This window comes from Felis catus, chromosome C2 (genome assembly GCF_018350175.1).
Source record: "Felis catus isolate Fca126 chromosome C2, F.catus_Fca126_mat1.0, whole genome shotgun sequence".
In the NCBI taxonomy this organism is placed as follows: domain Eukaryota; kingdom Metazoa; phylum Chordata; class Mammalia; order Carnivora; family Felidae; genus Felis; species Felis catus.
Genome location: NC_058376.1, coordinates 138,631,412 through 138,651,967, shown reverse-complemented (window position 1 = coordinate 138,651,967; position 20,556 = coordinate 138,631,412). Strand labels below are relative to the sequence as shown.

At 36.3% G+C, this 20,556-nt stretch overlaps 1 protein-coding gene across 2 annotated transcripts in view; it reads left to right on the top strand.

The window, feature by feature from the left end:
* The window catches only part of ZNF385D (zinc finger protein 385D), an 888,856-nt gene that overhangs the window by 22,107 nt on the left and 846,193 nt on the right, over positions 1–20,556 (top strand). The window contains exon 1 of one of the 2 annotated variants that reach the window (XM_006936450.5): positions 759–930. The exons of the other annotated variant lie outside the window; for it this stretch is intronic. Coding sequence (XP_006936512.3) covers positions 900–930 — 31 coding nt within the window. The 5' untranslated portion in view covers positions 759–899. Of the gene's footprint in view, positions 1–758; positions 931–20,556 lie in introns of those variants that run through there. 2 annotated transcript variants of the gene reach the window in all.

Sequence of the window (20,556 nt, the reverse complement as noted above, 5' to 3'; positions counted from 1 at the left end):
TTTAGAACCCAAGAATCTTAAGACAACTCTCCATCTGGGCTGTGAATTACACTTCTCACCTCAGAAAGTGCAAGCCTCAGTCACACCATGTCATGCACAGGGACAGGGTTATGTGTAATTGTAACTGGGGCTCTGCTGACCTCAATGGATACAAACTGTGACAAACACTTGTAGTACTTTAGTGCACTTTGATCATGTACAAAATTGAACACTGTTATAATTTTATTAGATGAGAAATAGAAGGGACTTTTATCATAGCATATCATAAGCGGGAAACTCGTAACTTCTGTCTTACTTTCTTCTTCTTTACATTTTATTTTATATATGCCATGAAAAGTAAGGATTGTGAACTCCCTTTAATTTGAAGTTATTACAGACTTCTCAGCCTTGCAGAGAGAGAGTCTGTGGTATCCATTGTGCGATGTAGCCTTCTCTTTCTTGCCTCTGTGGAAACTTGCTCAGATAAGGGAACATTGACCTACTCCCTTTATGTTGGCAACATGAACAAAATGAGGTAATGATACAAAACATATTAAAGAGAAAGCCCCGCTCAAGGGTCAGTGAGAACAAACAAGCAATTCTTTTGTTTCTCTTCAAGTTGGCAGCATTTTCATTCCATATTTGGAAGCAGCAGTCATTTAAATCTCCTACTCACACTTAACCTGATTTTTTACACCCCTCGCCCCCCCCTTTTTTTTTCTTGGTAGAGAGAGAAGCATCTTTGGACTATGAATCCTGTGAATCCCATTATTGTATCATTACTTGGAATCAATGTTGAAGATATAAGTTAATCTTAAATGTGCTTTGTGCTGATGGGTATTTATTTAGTCTTAAACTACTACCATTTTTCACTCTTGGCTTGTTTGCATTGGATTTTCGGCTTATTCTTGAGTTCTTGAATGCATTTGCATTTGGAGCCACTTAGTTATGGTAAGTATACTACTTATATTGTAGCTTGGTGTATAAAAATCTGATTCAGATTTTTTAAATGCACTCTCTAGGAAAAGACCCTTAAAGTATTTTTAGGCAGATGTTTTAGCAATTATTCTTGTTGATTTTTAGTAATTATATCTCTTGTGTCTGAATATCTTTTTGAACAGACTATTCATTTCTGAAACATAGATTCTTCTAGAAAGTTCTAAAAAAGAGTGGTGTAAGGACAAACTATAAGTGAACATTATATTGCTGTGCTTTTCAGTGGAGGATTTTGATAGCATCTCATAGACTTTAGAATTCAGTGTTTTTAGCTAAAATAAAATTGCTGTTTTTGTTGTCAAATATAAACAATTCTGACTACTTTATATTTCATTTTATAACCTGTTATTTTATCAGGCTAATTACTTCTTTCAAATTAAAATTTTTATTTTGAGATAATTGTAGATACACAGGCAGTTGTAAGAAATAATACTAACTACTTGTGGCTGATGTTAGCATAGCATTGTGGATAAGAGTATTTGTTGAGTCAGAGAAAAGCAGGTCTGTTCAACCTAGTCTGACATGTCCTAGTTAGGTGATCTTGTGCAGCCTCACTGAGAGTTTCTTCACCAATTAAATATGAAAAGTAATTTAGACCTCTCAGGATGATTTTAGATGCACTTTGAGTATAGAGTGCACCTGCCAGTCATTAAGAAGTGTTTATTATTAACAGTATCTTTAAAGTGTTGTGATGAATTATAGCTTTTTTTTAACCACAGAAGAATCTATCTCCCACATAGCAAAACACAATGGAAAGTACCCTTTATATTTATACATTTGTACATTTAAATATTTATACATTTAATATGGGTACTCTTTCAAGAAACAGATCTGTTCCATAAAGAAAGCTATAATTACTTAGGGAAAAGCTCCAAATATTTACCTTGCTTATAAGAGATATTATTTCCTGGAGTATTGTTACTGGAGTATATGATTATCTTCTCCACTGAATTATAAGTTTTATGAGGATAATGGCTAAATAGCATTTTACACACAGTGTGTCTTCCACAAATATTAATTAAGGTTTTGCCAAGGTTTGTTAATCAGTAGCTTACACAAATAGATTTGTTTTGAGATAGTGTTCGAAATGCTTATAGTTTGGACTTTGGTTAATTATGGGGAATGATTTTCATTTTCAGTATTTTATTAAGATTTCATCCATGTTTGGGCTCAAGGGTGACAACATAAACAGATGGGTAATGTCAATCTAAAGAGTTGGCTGCACAGAGAAATTTTTACTGAGATATTTCCCAACTATACATTTTTTTAAAATAATACTGAATTTCAAGTGAAAAGACACTTAAAGTAATGCAAAGTGGATACACAGTCATAAATAGCAATTGACTTAAAATGTTAAAACAGTTGTATGGTCTTTTTCCTCCTTTAAAACAGTAAGCCAAAATAATTTGCATATGAACAGCTTGCCCTAGAGTCTTGGGTAAGTGGTAGGTACCTGGGGCATCCAGACCTTAAGTATGGTGATAGGAGAGAATTTTAGTAAGTTCTACTGAACATTTTGTAGTTACATCCTGAGCATATGAACTCAAGTGGATGCATTTTTACTTACAATGCAGCCACATTTTATTTCACATTTTACATAGTTGCATTATTATTATTATTTTCTTCACTCTTGTTTAGTCATCTTTTGCTTATATTTTACCATGTTATGGGTAGTTATATCTTACATTGTTAATTGGTTAATTTTCTACTCCACAATTCAGAAAACTAAAATAGTAATAATAATAATAATAATAATAATAATAATAATAATAAAAAATTGCAGTGCCTAGAAGTTTATAGAAGTTACTAGCTCTCAATACACTTTTGAACATCTTTTTCATTTTGTTCTCACAGTAAGTGTGGTGAGACCCAGGCTATAAATATTACATTGGCAGCTACATAAGAACTCAGGTGCCTCTGATTTAAGGTCCAGTGCGTTTATTATTTTTCACCAATCCTTGATCATAAGTGGCTTCTATGTTTTTAAATGAGGGATGACAGAACAGTAAAGCATTGGGTTCGGTCCCAGAAATGTCATACCTCCCAAGAGATGTTTTTGTTTTTTTTTTTTAATTTTTTTTATACATTTATTTATTTTTGAGAGACAGAGAGAGATAGAGCACAAGTGGGGGAGGGGCAGAGAGAGAAGGAGACACAGAATCCGAAGCAGGCTCCAGGCTCTGAGCTGTCAGCACTGAGCCCGATGTGGGGCTCAAACCCACAAAATGCGAGATCATGACCTGAGCTGAAGTCGGACGCTCAACCGACTGAGCCACCCAGGCGCCCCCTAAGAGATGTTTTAAAAATCTATGCAGTTGCATTATTTTATTCTTCACCCTTAGTACCACCTCACGAGTTAGGAAAGGCAGCTATCCTCAGTGTACCCTTAGAAGAGTAGTCGGGGAGCTAATTGATGTGCTCAGAGTTTGACATTGCTGCTGGGACTCTTAACTTGTAGCCCTACATTGAGCAATCTTTCTCCTAACATTTGAAACGTTGTTTCAAAATAAGGGTCCCAGTGCCACCATTTGTTCATATCTTGAATATGGTGAGTGGGTAACTCATACTGTAAGTATCTAGATTTAACTTGATGTTCTGCTGCTGTTGCTGCTGTTCAGCCAAACGAGCATTTGCTCATTCACTACAGATCTTCCATAACTTACGATGAGATTACACCCCAATAAAACCATCATAAATTGAAAATATCCCAAGTCAGGGACCCCTGGGTGGCTCATTTGGTTGAGCCTCATTTGGTTGAGCCTCACACTTCAGCTCAGGTCATGAACTTGTGGTTTGTGTGTTTGAGCCCCGCTTGGGGCTCTGTGCTGACAGCTCAGAGCCTGGAGCCTGCTTCCGATTCTGTGTCTCCTCTCTTTCTGCCCCTCTCCTGCTCGTGCTCTGTGTCTCTCTCTCTCAATAATAAATAAACATTAAAAAAAAGGAAACTATCATAAATCAGAAATGCATTTAATACACCTAATCCACTGAATCTCAAAGCTTAGCCTAGCCTACCTTCACTGTGCTTATGGTTGGACAGAATCATTTAACACAAAGCCTATTTGCTAACAAAGTATTGAATACCTGTGTCAGGTATTGAATATTATAGCTAGAGGGGAAAACAACATTTGTATCAGTTGTTTACCCCAGTGATTGCAAGGCTGACTTGGCGCTGTGCCTGCCCGCCCACGCTCTGAGAGGATCCTACTGCATAGCACTCGCCTGGGGAAGGATCAAAATTCAAAGTGCAGTCTCTGCAAAACGCATATTGTCTTTGCACCAAGGTAAAGTCAAAAATTCCTAAGTGGATCCATTGTAAGCTGGGGACTTCATGGACTTATTCCCTTCTTGAAGCATTTCTTAGGTGTTAAGGGTCATCCTAGGCACTCTATTTGCTAAGATTGATAAATGCTGTTTTGTTTTTTTCTCGAGAAAACTGTAATCTAGTTAGGGAGACACAGGCTTCTGAATTTGAAGCAAATATTAACTTAAAAGAAGACTAATTCGGTAAATGAGATAGAAAGATTGATGAATTGTTTGATTCATGAATGCAACAATTAGCATTTGCACTGGTTGGACTCATTTGCTCTCAGATAACTACCAGAGTTAACAACTATGTCTCCTTTATGTCACTTTGCTTTTTGTGATGTCTTACCTTGATACTTGAAATTTTACTTCTTATTTTAATATATAATTACATTAGGGGGGATCTCAAGTCTCAAAAGGTCAATCAATGTGTCACCTGGATATTTGGTTTTTGTATTGTCCCATTAGCATATATATATTAGCATAATAGTTCTACTCTTTGGTAATGAGCTTTGTCTACATGCCTGCATTCATTTTTCTAAGACTGCCTTAACAAAGCACCATACATAAACTGGGTGGTTTAAACAACAGAAATTAATTTTCTCATAGTTTTGCTAACCAAAATCTGAGATTAAGGTGTTGGAAGGGTTGGTTTCTTTGAGGCCTCTTTCCATGACTTGAAGGCGTCATCTGCCTTTTCCATGTTTCTTCACACAGTCTTCAACTTCTGGGTCCTAATTTCCTCTTCCTAGAAGGACATCAGGAATAATGGATTAGGGCCCACCCTAATGATTTCATTTTAACTTAATTACCTCTTAAAAAATTCTTTCCCCCATTACAATGAAATTGTGAGGCAGTGGAGTTAGGACTTCAATCTTTGACTTTGGGGGGGATATAACCTGTAGCAACGTCTTTCTGACAGTGGGTTTATATTATTTTTTAAGAGACCAGTAAACAACTAGTTGCTTCTTTTCTCCTATAAATGAAGGCTCCATGAAAGACACATACCAGGTAAAGGACGTATATTATTAATGTTCTAAGTGTAGACTTTGTTTAGATTTTGTAAATGCTGAAATTGTTACAGTATTGCAAAAATGGGGATACTCCAATTTTCTCTGGAGTTTACTCATGTTTTAATTAAAATAAGACACAGCAGACACATTGAAGGTAAGTTCTAGATTCCTACAATCCATTTTGTCCAATCTGGTTATTTGACTGGTGTCTGAGTTATAAACACACACACACACACACACACACACACACACACACACACACACACATATGTATACACACACACACACACACACACACACACACACACATATATATATAATTTTCTTTATGTGCAAAATTTAAGTTTATTTTTTGAGACTGTCTGCTCCAGTATGAATGCAGTTTTAGAAATTTTGGTGTCAAAGATTCCATGAGAGTTTACTCCATCCTTTTGTAAAATCTATAGTATTATGACACATAAAATGAGCTAGTTTTATCATACTGTTATAAACTTACCAACAATTTAATTTACCCTTTGTGGTGTTACTACCAAATAGAAGAGTCTATTCTCAATTCAGCTTCCAACTCAGATTTTTGTTCTGTTGAGCAGTGAATGGCCCCAACTTCGGCTGCTCTGTCTGATTGTTATGAAACTGCATTGTTCTCATGTTAGCTAGCCTTTCCTAAAATTGACTTATCGTCAACTTTCCTTTTTCTTCGTTGGGGGCTATGGATCAAGAACAGTTTACTATTATGATTCTAGGAGAGACTTTTTGACTTCAGTTCAAAACTGCATAGATCAAAACTCAGGGAGATAAATCTTTCTTCCCTGCAGTGGTTTGACCTAAAATAACTGTGTTCCAATGCTACTGATGATATATTTTCCTGTAAATTGTAGTGTTTTTTTAAACCTATTTTTAAAAAGAATGTCCATGATAAATTTAATTAAATGCAAACTCAAATGCATTAATAAATGCATTAATCAAATATAAATGATTAAAATATGAATAAAGATGTTGTGGACCAAGCCATGTTATTTTGCTCACTTGCTCAAAATGAAATTCATTTTAGAAAGGGTAGTAAAATATACTACACAGGACACAATACACTATGTCTCTTTTGTGTCACTTTCCTTTTTGCAATGTCTTAATACTTGAAATTTTACCTCTTATTTCAACATAATTATATTAGGTGGGATTTAATGTCTCAAATGGTCAATGTCCCACATGGATATCTGGTTTTTGTATTATCCCATTGGCATATTAACATGTGACTGATTAAAAACTGGAACAGAATAGAACATTATGATAGTGAAGTTCAGCACTCTGGAGGAAAAAAAAGGTTTTTTTCTTTTTAAAGTAGGAAAAAATCTCAAGTTGTATTTGCAATTTCTACTTTTAAAAACTACCTGGTTGTATTTATTTTCATAGTTAGTGTAAAATGTACTGGGTTTATTTTGAAATTGGGTAAGAGAATGGGATTTTTAAATAAATGCATAAAATGGCACCTAACCCTTAGAACAGTCCTCAAATGATATAAAAGGCAACTCTAAATGGTCGCTAAGGATTAAGTGTCCACTGCCTGGGTTTTGATTAAAATGTTATCACCCAGGGGCGCCTGGGTGGCTCAGTCGGTTGAGCGTCCGACTTCAGCCCAGGTCATGATCTCGAGTTCTGTGAGTTCGAGCCCCGCGTCGGGCTCTGTGCTGACAGCTCGGAGCGGGAGCCTGTTTCGGATTCTGTGTCTCCCTCTCTTTCTGATCCTCCCCTGTTCATGCTCTGTCTCTCTCTGTCTCAAAAATAAATAAACATTAAAAAAAATTAAGAAAAAAAAAAGAAAAAAAGAAAAAAAATGTTATCACCCAGTGGATGTGGTTTGTTGCACACATTCATTTATACCTGGTAAACCTCAGTTTTCTTATTACTATAATGGGATAAGAGTAATATGTAATTCATAAAGTTTTTCTTGGGATAAAATAAGATAATGAATATAGAAGCCCTTATTTGAGTCATAGCAAATGCTCTGTAAATGTAACTTGCTATAATTGTTACTAAAACACCAGAATAGAGTGAAGGGAGATTTCCCAGTATATTGCCTCAAATAATCCAGATTCTCATTTCTAACAAATAACTCATTATTCATGTTTTATACAAATATTTCTGTGAAAGTAGTAAGTACTTTTTGAGGTAAAAGGTTGATATATGAATATATATAGATATATCTATCTATAGATACACACACATATACAAATATATGTTTGAGCTGAAAAAAGTAGTAGACACGAGTTTATAGAGGGCCTTGCTTATAAATTAAGTCATTCTGTATGTGTAAAGGCAAATGGGAGCAGGAAATAAATTCTGCAATGCAAGGGGATGCTAAAGGAGTCAAGCAGACATTCACTTTCCGTTTCTAGCCCATTGCAGTTGGGTTCCATAGGAATCCGACTCTGGGAGGAGGTTAGTGTGCAGGAGCTTATTAGGGATCAAAGTGTGCTGGGGAAGGGAAGAAAGCAGGACCAGGACAAGGGAGAAACAGGACTATGATGCAGTCACAAAGAGTTCATCCAAACTATGAGTTCTAGAACTGGGATGGCTTCTTAGTGATGTCCCAAGTTGGCGCTCACGTCCAGCCTTTATATCTCCACGTTGACCAGCCATTGGTTACAGGCTGTCCTGGAAAGAGGACCTGACTGGGCCAGGGAGCTCTCGTCACCTGGAGTAACTGGAGAGGTATGACAGCTAGGTGTCAGCCAGTAGCATTTCTGGAAGCTGAAGGACGAAGTCGTTTAGTCTTGTGGGGGTACCCAGGAGGTGCAACACAGAGCCCACAACACAGTTGCTCTCCTGTACAGAACTGTTTTATTTCCTCCATACATAAGTTACATTCAGCATCTACTTATTTATTTGGTTACTGTGTCTTTCCAGCAGAATGAAAACCCATGGCAGCAGGGATGTTTCTGTCATGTATATTTTCATTGTCTAAAATAATACTTGGGACATTTTGGCCACTTACTGCCTTGAAAACTAATCCAAAATGTTTGTTTAGCAAAAGAAATTGAAGCCTTGGTGTTGTAAAATAAGAATTTTACTTCATGTGTAATGAGGCAAATAATTACATAGTTTTTAATCATTACACAGCAGGTACATATATTTTTGAAATCCAAACAAGGAAATTTATTATTATAAGGCAAACCGAGGAGTTGGAACTTTCTCCTCTGAATCTAAGATGATCTAGTCATGAAATTACCTGGACAGTAAAATAATTAATGGAGAACTACCATAAATGCAATTCATAAGAAAAATAATAATGACATTATCATTAATATGGTTTGTATTTATTTCTATTATTGTTGTTATAGCTAATACTGTACCATATAGCCCATATCTTTTGAATGCCAGTGGGTGGGAAATATAATACTAGGATACATGGTCATGGTAAACAATTAAAAAACCTATAGAAACTAGAGCTAACCATAACCGAATCACATAGGAATCATGTAAAAGTAAACAGTAGGCCCACAGCACCTCACTGGGTAAGTAAGCCTGGGTAACTGAAGATTTCAAAATCTCCCTAGGTCGGTCTCTTGCACTCCAAAGTTTTAGATCAATTGGTTAGTTGGTGAATTGATGGATACACCATAAAAAGACAAGAATAGAAACATGACCAGCATTTATTCATCATCTGTTTTGTACCAGGACTGTGTTAGGTGTTATCTTCATTAATTTTTAAATTTAATTCTAACCAAAAAACAAGGCTGAAAGGTAGATAGTACCATTCTTGCTTTTTAAATATGAGACTGAACTTAGAGGAATTAGTACTGAGTTAGCAATGAGTGGAGACAAATCCAAATCCTGCTGTGGATTCAAAGCTCACTTCCTTTCTGCTGGACTGTGAGGTTTCCCGGTCATGTAGTTTAACACACACACACACACACACACACACACACACACACACACACAGACGTGTATGAACATTCAGCAAAACTCACAGACAAAATAGAAGAGTTTGTTATCCACCGTCATAGGAAGAGTACACAGTATATGTCATAAAGTCACGCAAAGAGGAATCTCTGTCTTTTGGGAAGGCATTGTGAGGAAGGAGGTTTGAGTTGGATCTTAAAAAATGAGTGGAAGTGGACAAGAAAAAAGTAGAAGGACTCTTCTTGGTTGTACAGCTTTCAGAAAAAAAATCTTTGTCATGAAAGTTTCCATGGAGGTTTCATATGCTCTTGAAGTCTTGCTACTCAAAGTGTGGTCTGCAGACCAGCAATATCAGCATCACCTATGAGCTGTTAAAAGTGAAGGATCTTAGGTCCCACTCTAGATCTGCTGAATCAGAATCTGCATTTCAGCAGGATCCCTAGGTGAGCTGTGCACAATACAGCTTGGGAAGCAGACACAGCTCTGAAAGATAGTAGTGGACTGATGTTGCTAGAACCAAGAGTATATATAAGTGGGTTAAGTCAGCAAGTACGTTCCTGAGCTAGATGGTAAAGTACCTGTGCTTCAAGACTAAGGCATTAAGATTTTAATTTTACAATACCTTATGAAAATTCTAAAACATTTAAAGATAAAAGATTAAAATAAACTTTAAAAAAATAGGAAAGAAAATGCTATTTATTGAGGAGACCATTTAATGGGAGCAGCAGGAATAGTAATTACCAGGGCTGTGGTCCCTGGAGCAGTACCAGCACCACCTAGATCTTGTTAAGATGAAGAGTCTCAGATTCCGAGCAGAATCAGAACCATAGTGAATCAGAAACTGTAGTGTTGGGGCCCAGCAGTCTCTGTTTTTTATTTTATTTTTTAATGTTTTTTTTTTTTGAGAGAGAGACAGAGTATGAGTGGAGGAGGGGAAGAAAGAAAGGGAGACACAGAATTAGAAGCAGGCTCCAGGCTCTGAGCCATCAGCACAGAGCCTAACACAGGGCTCGAACTCAGCAGTCTGTTTTAAAGAAGTCCATCAGGTGATCTTGATGTACATTCAAGAATGAAAACCACTATACTAGAGGCACTGAATGTGACATTGTTTTCTAATGAAAAGCAAAATAGGGGTGCCTGGGTGGCTCAGTCGGTGAAGTGTCCGACTTCAGCTCAGGTCATGATCACGTTGTATTCTGTGCTGTCAGCTCACAGCATAGTGCCTGCTTCAGATTCTGTGTCTCCCTCTTTCTGTGCTCCTTCCCCGCTCATGCTCGCTCACGTTCTCTCTCTCTCTGTCTCTCTCAAAAAGAGACAAACATAAAAAAAAATTTTTTTAAAAATAAAAAAGCAAAATAGTAAAATATTCTAGATGTATCTTTTTCTTGGATGCATGTATAACTTATGCTGGATGGGAATGTGTTTTTGTTTGTTTTTGAGACAGAGAGGGCACAAGTGAGGGAGGGGCAGAGAGAGAAAGAGAGAAAGGCGGGGCTCATCGGGGCTGGTGTTTTACCTGAAGCAGGATGCATGCTTACTTGAAGTGGGGCTTGAGCTCACCGGATGTGAGACTTGAATTCGTGAACTGTGAGATCATGACTTGAGCCAAAGTCAGATGCTTAAGTTCTTAGCATCTGACTGGGAATGTTTTAGAAATACATTGGGTTGCTAAACAGAATCAGTGAGAATACCAGGGCATCAGATGAGAATAATAGGCAGAAACCAGGGGTATCAGAAGATCAAGAGAACATGGCCATTATCAAGGTCAAATCATGGGCATAATCCTTAGGGGGCTCCACTGGTTACCGACACAGGTACTGTGTTGGCCATGTTTTGCTGTTCCCAGCAGGGTAGTCTATAGTAGTTAGATGCCTAGTTGCTCTGTCTGTGTCTTCAGTTCCAGAGTCCTGAACAGGAGTTTCTGATTGGCTGAGCTGAATCCAGATCTTTAACATTTTAGATTCAGAGAATAAAAAGAGGGCATGCCTGGTTGCTTTTGGTTCCCACAGTGAAAAATTCCCTAAAATGAGATAGTGATATGCCATAATAATTTCTGCATTTTTTTCTGTTCAGTGAATAGTTTTAAAGGTGCTGTTTTTTTTTCTCATCTTTATTGAGATATAATTGAGAAATAAAAGTTATATATACTTTAGGTATATGAATTGATGTTTTTATATATATTGTGAAATAATCACAAATCTAGCTAATTGACATAATCATCACTTCACATATTTGCTATTTTCTTTATTTTTTTGGTGTGTGTGATAAGCGTAATTAAGTTCTACCTTCTTAGCAAATATTAGGTATACAATACAATATTATAACTATATCTACGTTGCTGAACATTAGATCTATAGGACTATTGATCATGCCTAACTGAAACTGTGTACTCTTTGACCAACATTTCCCCATGTCCGCTCATCCCAGGAAAAGAAATAACAGGTATATCCAAATCATAAAGGAAAAAGTAAAATTATCTCTGTTCGCTAATGACACAATCATATATCTGGAAAACCCTCAAGATTCAGCAAGAAAACCTAGAAACAAGAAACAAATTCAGTGAAGTTGCAGGATACATAATCAATTTACAAAAAAGATTGTGTTTCCATATACAAACAATATACAATCTGAAAAGGAAATAAAACAATTCTGGGACACTTGGGTGGCTCAGTCAGATAAGCATCCAACTTCAGGTCATGATCTCATGGTTCATGAGTTCAAGGCCAGCATCGACCTCTCTGCTGTAGGCACAGAACCTACCTGGATCCTCTGTCCCCCTCTCTCCGCACCCCTCCCCCACTCACATGCATATTATGCATGCTCTTTCTCAAAAAGAAATAAACTTTATATAATAAAATTCCATTTACAATAGCAAGAAAAAGAATAAAGTAATTAGGAATGAGCTTAACCAGAGGTGAAGGACTTGCACTAGGGGTTTTAATGATGGGTCTTTGAATCAGCTCTTTATACCAATGCTGTCAAATAGAAATACAATGCAAGCTACATGTATTTTAAGTTTTATGGTAGCCACATTAAAAAAAATAAAAAGAGGTGGGAAAATGTTAGTTTATTTAACCATATAGGTTCAAAAATTTATTATTGCAACATACAACCAATATAAAAATTGTTGAGATATATGATATATATGTATTTTTATTATGTCTTTGAAATTAGGTATTTGTACTAGTTCTATTTCAAGCTCCCAATATCTGCTTAGGCTAATTGCTACTATTAGACACAGAAACTTTAGACTATTCAGTATGTTCAGTTTTTATTTGAGATACTCAGGACATTCTTCAGATTGAATGTGTTTTCAAAAACATTTAGAGCATGTGACTAACTTGTAACACAGTAAAGACATTTTTGCAAGGCTGTAGGGTATTTATTATATTCTATATTCTTTGTTGGTGATCTGAGTTCATGGAAAATCACCTTGGAAAATACAGGACCATTAGAAGTTCAACACTGCTTCTCTTTTTCCTTTCTTGCTTAAAAATCTCCAGCAGCTGTCACATATAGGTTAAAAATCTACCCATCTACAGAGACCTATTCTTTAAGTAGTTGCCATTGAATTCTGTCCTAAAGTATTTAAAAAATGATGCGATTGATGTGCTTTTCTAAAGGACTTGTTTAAGTAGAAGGAAAATGAGGCAATTCCAGATGCGCAGAGAAGAGTCTGGAGATTCAAATTTATAGGGTTTGCCAGTAAATAAGCCTCAGAATTTTATTGTGGGTTTACAGGAGATGTTAAAACCAATGATAGGACTGAAGTTTTAAAAAGCCTGAGTAACTGGTAATATGAAATTATCATTGGTAATAATTCATTGAATCTTTTAGCTATTTCATTAATTCAACAAAGGTTTATGAAGTGTTTACTATTCTGGAAGCTGGAGATACTACCATAATTTATAGTAATAGCTCAAATTTATGGAGCCCTTATGTGTAGGAAATTGATATGTGTGCCTTACACAAAATGGTGTTGTTTTAGGTATTATACTGTATTCATACATTAGGAGATAGTGAATGGTAAGAGGAAGAGCTCACAGTATAACTTAGTTTGATTCCATTGGCAGTTATGAATTTGATACTCATAACCACCACCCTTTATAGTCTCTAAAAGATGTGATTGTAACTTTGTATAATATTGACTTCCATGGGACTTATCTCTTAATAGTAATGGAGAGAAATAAAGGAATGCCACTTTGCTATGCATATAGTGTGTGTGTGTGTGTGTGTGTGTGTGTGTGTGTGTGTGTGTGTGTGTGTGTAGGGCTCATTTTGGTTATGTTATGTAGTGATGTTAGCCCATCCGAGTGTTGCTTAGCACAACAATTAGTTAAAGATATGGGATTGACTTCTGGAGAGATCAGAAGAGGATTTGTAGATATGTTGGTCAGCTAACTTTTTTTTTTCTGTAAAAGGCCAGGTAGCAGATATTTTGTGGTCTCTGGGCTATATGGTCTCTATTGCAGCTACTCAACTCTGTCCCTGCCGCAAAAGAAGCCATGGGCTGCATGCCATATGCGATTTGTGAATGTGTTGCAAGGCATATGTATTTATAAAAGCAGATGGTAGGCCAGATTTGGCTTATAGGCTCTAATTTGTAGATAAAAGTACTATTATATCATGATGGAGTTTGGAGAGAAATCAGTAATCATGGGATTTAATTTACTCAATTTTGCAGGTGATAAGAAAACAGAAGTGTAAAGAAAGCGAAAGACCCTCAAAATCATTGATAATGCTTCAACTGGAATAAGAAGCCGTGTTTCCTTGATTTTTTTTTCTAGGTCTCTAATCCCCACACTTTGATACTCTGTTTTAAAAGACCCCAATGGTCACCTTAATGGTGCCACAGTTGTTCTACATGACAGGACATTGCTCAGACCTATCATTAATGAGGAAGCAGGGAAAGAAATAGATTTTGAAGGAGAAATACATAGTGATCGCACAGGAATGAATTCCTTTATATAATTGTAGGTTGACATTAAGGCTGATAATGGCTCCTCCCCTTGCTCAAATGTATAAAAGACTGTGGCTCCAGATTCCTTTATCCTTATAGGTTCCTCACTCCACGTGGGTGTAATTAATCTGTCATTTGGTGGCATATTTGTGTGGATCCAGAGAGACACTCAGGAAGGTGTGTCCTAATGCTCTTCTGTCTGTATCTTGTGTCCTATTCACATTGTTTTTTGTTTTTTGTTTTGAAAGAAAACCAAAGAAAATTTGGACTGGGTATAAATTGACATTCATTTCAATTTTAGAAATATTTGTTTTCAAGGTAGTGATTTAACATGCAAGCTTATAATTTATATTTAATTTAAGATCTGTCTTTCATAGCAATAATTTTGAGATACATAAAATTCTGAATATCTCCCCGGAGAGTTAGTCTTCTATCTTTATTCATAGATATTTAATATAGTTTACTTTTTTAAATGAAATTTTTAATTGTGTACTTGAAAATGGCTGAGTTTTATGAAGCAGAGGGGAAGGAATATTAGTACATAGCTGATGACTCAAATTTGAGTCACAGAAATGTTCTAATGTTCTAATGTTCTAATGTTCACAGAAAATAGGAGAAAGGAGAGAGAACAACAAATAGTATAGAGAGGAGCTCAGAGAGCTGGGTGGAGAAACTAAATAACTCAGAAAACCAGAGAATCAGAGGAAGGGAGTGGGTAAGAAAAAATGTGAATGTTGAACAGTATCCAAAGATGCAGAAACTATCAATAGACCTGGGTGATTGGTGACATTATTCTTTTTAAGTTCATTTATTTATTTTTTCTGAGAGCGAGAGAGAGAGAGAGACTGGGAGGGAGGGGGAAAAGGGAAGGCAAAGGGAGAGAGGGAGAGAAAGAATCGCAAGCAGGTTCTGTGCTGTAAGCCCAGAGCCCGATGCAGGGCTCAAACCCACAAACCCTGAGATCATGACCTGAGGTAAAATCGAGAGTCAGACGCTTAACTAACTGAACCACCCAGATTCCCTCATTAGTGATATTTTTAGTGATGTTTCAATATGCTGATGCCAGAAACCAGTGTGTGTATGTCTAAGTAGTGAGGCAATAGAGCAGGTAATCATTAATTTCAGAAATTTGGGCAACTAAAATGGATTTAGGAAGAGTAGCATGGATAATAAGGTTGGTTGGTTGTTTTGAGAAAGACGCTTTTGTTTATATGTAAACACTAAATGGAAGGGGCTAGTAGAAAGTGATCTATTAATACATAGCATTTATTGAATATGTTGAAGGTTTTCAGCTCATTTCAGTACTGCATATGTACTTTTTATTACATGTCTTTCACCTCTAATAGCTTTCTGGGGGTAGAGGATGGTTGATTAATCTCGAGGTATTCAGCACCTAATATGGTACATGGCACATAGTATGTATTTAATAAATAGTAGTTGAACTTAAAAGACCAGTCACTGTTTACAAAGAAAGTGAGAGAATGATAGGATGGACAATAATGAGCTATACCAATATAACCATGAAAAATTTCCAAATTTCCTGGCCAGGTACTTGGGTAACTTCAATTTCCTTAATTGTTTTGTGGTATCAAGCTTTTAAAGTATTTAGTTATTGGGTTTCAGCAAAAACTACTAAACTTTATACACGATGGCAAAGCCAAGATGGAGGGACAGTTGCTAAGCAAGGCAGCCTGCAGGAGCACAGAGTTTAAAACACTATGCAAGTATAACGTGCATGCATCTGTGTTACGTATTTATAACATGGGTGTGTGTCTATATCTACACGCATATTTAAACATTTACAATGTTTTCTTTTTTTAAACATCCAATAAACATTGTTTTGCTGAACATTATTTTTGTCTTCACGTTTTTTTTTTTGTATTGGGTTATAATGAATTTTGGGTCTCAATCTCTTGTTAAATCTCTGAAAGCAGCTCTCAAAGTAGAGAGGACAAGCATCTACAGCCATTTATATTAACTTATTCAGCACCAATTTCTAGTCACTCTGTATTGAGATTTCTATAACTTCTGCTCATCTGTTAGGAAAATCACACTTTCACACTGCATACCGGGAACAAAAAAGCACAACCTGCACATCTACAGATTTGGATTATTGAATTGTTGATGGAATTCTATGTTCTTAAAACTAAGGTTCTCTCATATGTTTATGTCTCTCTTTGAATTACTAAACCAGACATTCATAGAGAAATTGTATCTTCATTAATGTTTTTCCCAGAAAGTAGAATTTCCTCAGAAAATAACATTAATCGCATGTTATGCTGTATGGAGAGTTAAGTGTGCATGGAGTAGTAATTACTTAAGATAATTAACAGACACCTGCTGTAGTTCTCTTTGGTATTAACAGTCACCTTCCTTCTACCTTCTTTGCATCTTTTTCAATAGTTTTCTCAAGGAAAATATTTTAACCAAATTTTGGTGAGAACTTTCTACACTTTGAGCATTTTTTAGGAGCTCAGACGAATGATGTGTGTATGAGATAGAATTCCTACCCTGGGAGAACTTCACCTCTGGTTGGGAAATAGCCGGTGCCTTTTCTTCGTTCAGTCAGCTTGCTGTACAAAAAAGTCAGTTGTTGGGAAGTCAAGGGATCCACTCTCTTGACTATGTATGAAGTCTGTCCACCTTCCAGTCAGTGAGTCACTGGTTATAAAATCAGGCACAGTGATAATTTTGCTCATTTCTAGGTCTTTGCTCTCACCTCCTGGATATAAAACTAATATGGTGCCATTCCTCTCCTGTCCTCTTGAAAGGATCTGAATCCATATACATAGAAAAGGAAAAGGGAAAAAAAAAGATGGCAGAGAAAATACAAGCTTTTAGTTATTTCTGCTACTTAATTTTCATTAGTGTCAGTCTCATCCTAAAGTCAATAAGCATTTCCAGTCATGTCAAGTCTGTCCACATTTCTATAACCATTGAGTTAATTGGTCATTTGGGTAGGTTGTAATACCAAGTGTGAAACTTAGCTGTATTTGTTTTGATAAAATGTGGAACTATCCATTCTTACAATGAGCATACACATTTGGAAAAAAATGTCACGGAAAAGTTAAGCTTTATTTCCAAATGTCGAATGATTCATAAAACGTAATTAGAATGATTTACAAAGTGTTACTAATGCATAATTCTTAATGACTTTCCACTCTCCAACAACAAATAAATGAATGGGCTTTTAAGACTCTTTATGTGAATTATGGTACGTAAAACGAGCTGCAAGAGGTGTGCATTAGTAGTGCACAATATATCCCCTCTCCATTGACGCTATGATTTTTTTTTTCTTAGGAGAAAATAAAACACCCTTTGCACAATGGTTTTGAGGATGTCACTCGTTACCGTTTTGTCTGTAATAAACCATTTCAGACACAGGTGGTATTTCCTTTGCACACTCTGGTCCTACACATTAAAGCTTAGTGTTTCAAGATTACTCAACCATAGTATGTTAAAATTTGGTATAAAATGTGGCTGTTTTGGGGGCACTCGGTTGGCTCAGTCAGTTCAGTGTCTGACTTTGGCCCAGGTCATGACCTCACGGTTGGTGAGGTTCAGCCCACGTTGAGCTCTGTGCTCACAGCTCAGAGCCTGAAGCCTGCTTCACATTCTGTGTGTCCCTCTCTCTTTGCCTCTCCCCCACTCACAGTGTTTCTCTCTTTCTCAAAAATAAACATTAAAAAAATAAAAAAAAATACATGGCTGTTTTTAGGAATGCTATAATAAAATAATTTCTTTTTTTTTTTAAATAGGAATAATACAGAAACAATTTTGGTCTACTTTGGTATATAATGTTACCAGTTGTAAATATGAGCATTTGATGTGTAGTAAAATACTTGATAATATGCTGTGGAAAACAGTGATCATATGTGACAAGATAAAAATACATGATTTCCTTTATAGGTCACCAACCTAACTTTTGAAAATAACAACTTAGATTTCTTCAGAAAGTCACATGGAGTATATAAATAGCCTGTGTGTAATTAAGACAAAAAAAAGGCAGAAGGCACACACTCATTTAGAGTTACTGCTGAATAAGTCAGTTTCATAAAACTATTTCTGATACAGTTGAATGGTTTTTGAGTTCCAACAAATAAAAACAAAATTAGGATTTGGTATATGCAACTTTCGATACGACTGCAGTTATTACCCTAGAAGAACAACTCTAAATATTTCATTTAAAGTCCCATAATATGTTATAGTGAACTCTATCTTTGTTGATATGTTGAAAATTTCTTGATTTTACTTTATTCCTTACTCTGTCTTTCCACTTCGAGTCAATGTTTTTACCTGGTAAGGCTTATGCAATGAGGAGGCAAACACATTGTCTGGGTTCCATTGTGGGTGGGCTTTAGTTACAATTATTCATATTACTTAATCTCTATCAATAATTTAATTATAACATCAGTGCTGGATAGTTTTGAAAATAGAATTGTTTCAGTGGGCTTTGGATTCTGAATACATGTATGTTTTAGAAAATTCAGAAAAACCCAAAGGAAAAATATAAGTCATCCAAAAACTCACCACTCAGAGATACTTAGTATTTTCATTTTTGCAGACAATATAAAAATTACTGCATTTTAGGCAAAAATATATCCAAAAGGACCTTATACACATTTACATAATGCTACTGAATAAAGATCCACAGATTAACATTTTCAAATTGTTTTTTCAATTTGCAAAGAAGTATGTGTTTAATAGAAACCTGGAAAATATGGGATACCTAGGTGGCTCAGTCAGTTGGGCATCTGACTTGATTTCTGCTCAGATCATGATCTCACAGTCCTGAGGTTGAGCTTTGCATCTGGCTCTACGCTAGGTGTGGATCCTGCTTGAGATTCTCTCTTTCCCTCTCCTTCTCTTGCTGCCACACATTCTCCATCTCTCTTAAAAAAATCTGGACAATAAAAGTGAGTATCTTCTTCAGAAATAATCATGGCAGACCTTTTGGTTAATTTCCTGTGGTTTTACTTCTACACATATGCTGTATATATCAGTGCTCTCCAGGCAGTGACCACCAAGAACACAATTTGTGGTTGTACAAGTTGGGTTTATTACCTATTTTGGTAAGGAAGAATATGTTATATGGGGACTGTTAGCTAGTGTTAGAAGTATAACAGTGTATTAGAAAAGACTATTGAGGGGCGCATGGGTGGCTCAGTCGGGAAAGCATCTGTCTTTGGCTCAGGTCATGATCTCGCAGTTTGTGAGTTCAAGCCCCGTGTTGGGCTCCGTGCTGACAGCTTGGAGCCTGGAGCCTGCTTCAGATTATGTGTCTCCCCCTCTCTCTGCCCATCCCATGGTCATGCTCTGTCTCTGTCTCTCAATAATAAATAAATGTTAAAAAAAATTTAAAACAAGAAAAGACTATTTGTAGGATTTAGGCTTTGGTTAGGTGAATTGGAGGAGGGTTTAAGGAATTGAGGCATTGCTTTGGATTGGATGCTGTTAGGAAGCAGGGCTAATGCTATGATTATGTTAATACACCTATACAGAAAAAAGAGAAGACTAGATTGAGGCTAATTTTATTGGTAAGCAACAGTTACTCTCATTAGCCAAGATAGAGGAATGTTCACACATTTTTGTGGTTTGATGATGTTCATGATGTGTCTGTGCTCAGGCATTGCAGAATGATCTTATTTTTGTTTGGAGCCTACATGATCATAAAATAGCCTTGTCTAATGTTGGTGTTCTGTGAAATTCTTTATGTTTAGCAGGAGCCCAAGAGTTATCAGTGAGGGCCAGGCCAACTCATGGCACCACTCCTGGATCACAGGGGCTACTTTTCTCTTTCTCAAATATTATCATATTTTATATTCAGTATAAAGTATACTCAATGAGGGCAATAAACGTGTTCCATTCATTGTTGATATTTGCTTTTTAGCTGGTTTATTATAATATACATCCCTGGGGCTTTTCTTTGTAATTTTTAGTTTGTGTTTGTAGTACTACCCGAATCTATGGCTTAATGTATTTTATAAATTTTTGAAAATGTTTAGCCGATATATCTTCAAATAATGATCGCTTCTTCTCTATCACAACTTTCTTACTGAGATTCCATTTATACACTTATTAGACCTATTTACTGTATTCCATATATTTCATATTCTTTCTCTCTTTCTCTTTTATTTTAGGGAGAGAGAGAGAATGTGCAAGCAGGGGAGGAGCAGAGGGAGAGAAGGGGAATCCTAAGCAGGCTTCGTGCTCAGCACGGAATCTAATCCCGGGCTTGATCCCGTGACCCTGGGATCATGACCTCAGCCAAAATCGAGAGTTGGTAGCTCAACCATCTGAGCTACCCACACACCCCTCTTAATCTCTTTTGAATGATTACATGTAATCATTATATCACTAATGATGTGTCTTTCTTAGCAGAATGTTGAAAAAACTTGCTTCTCA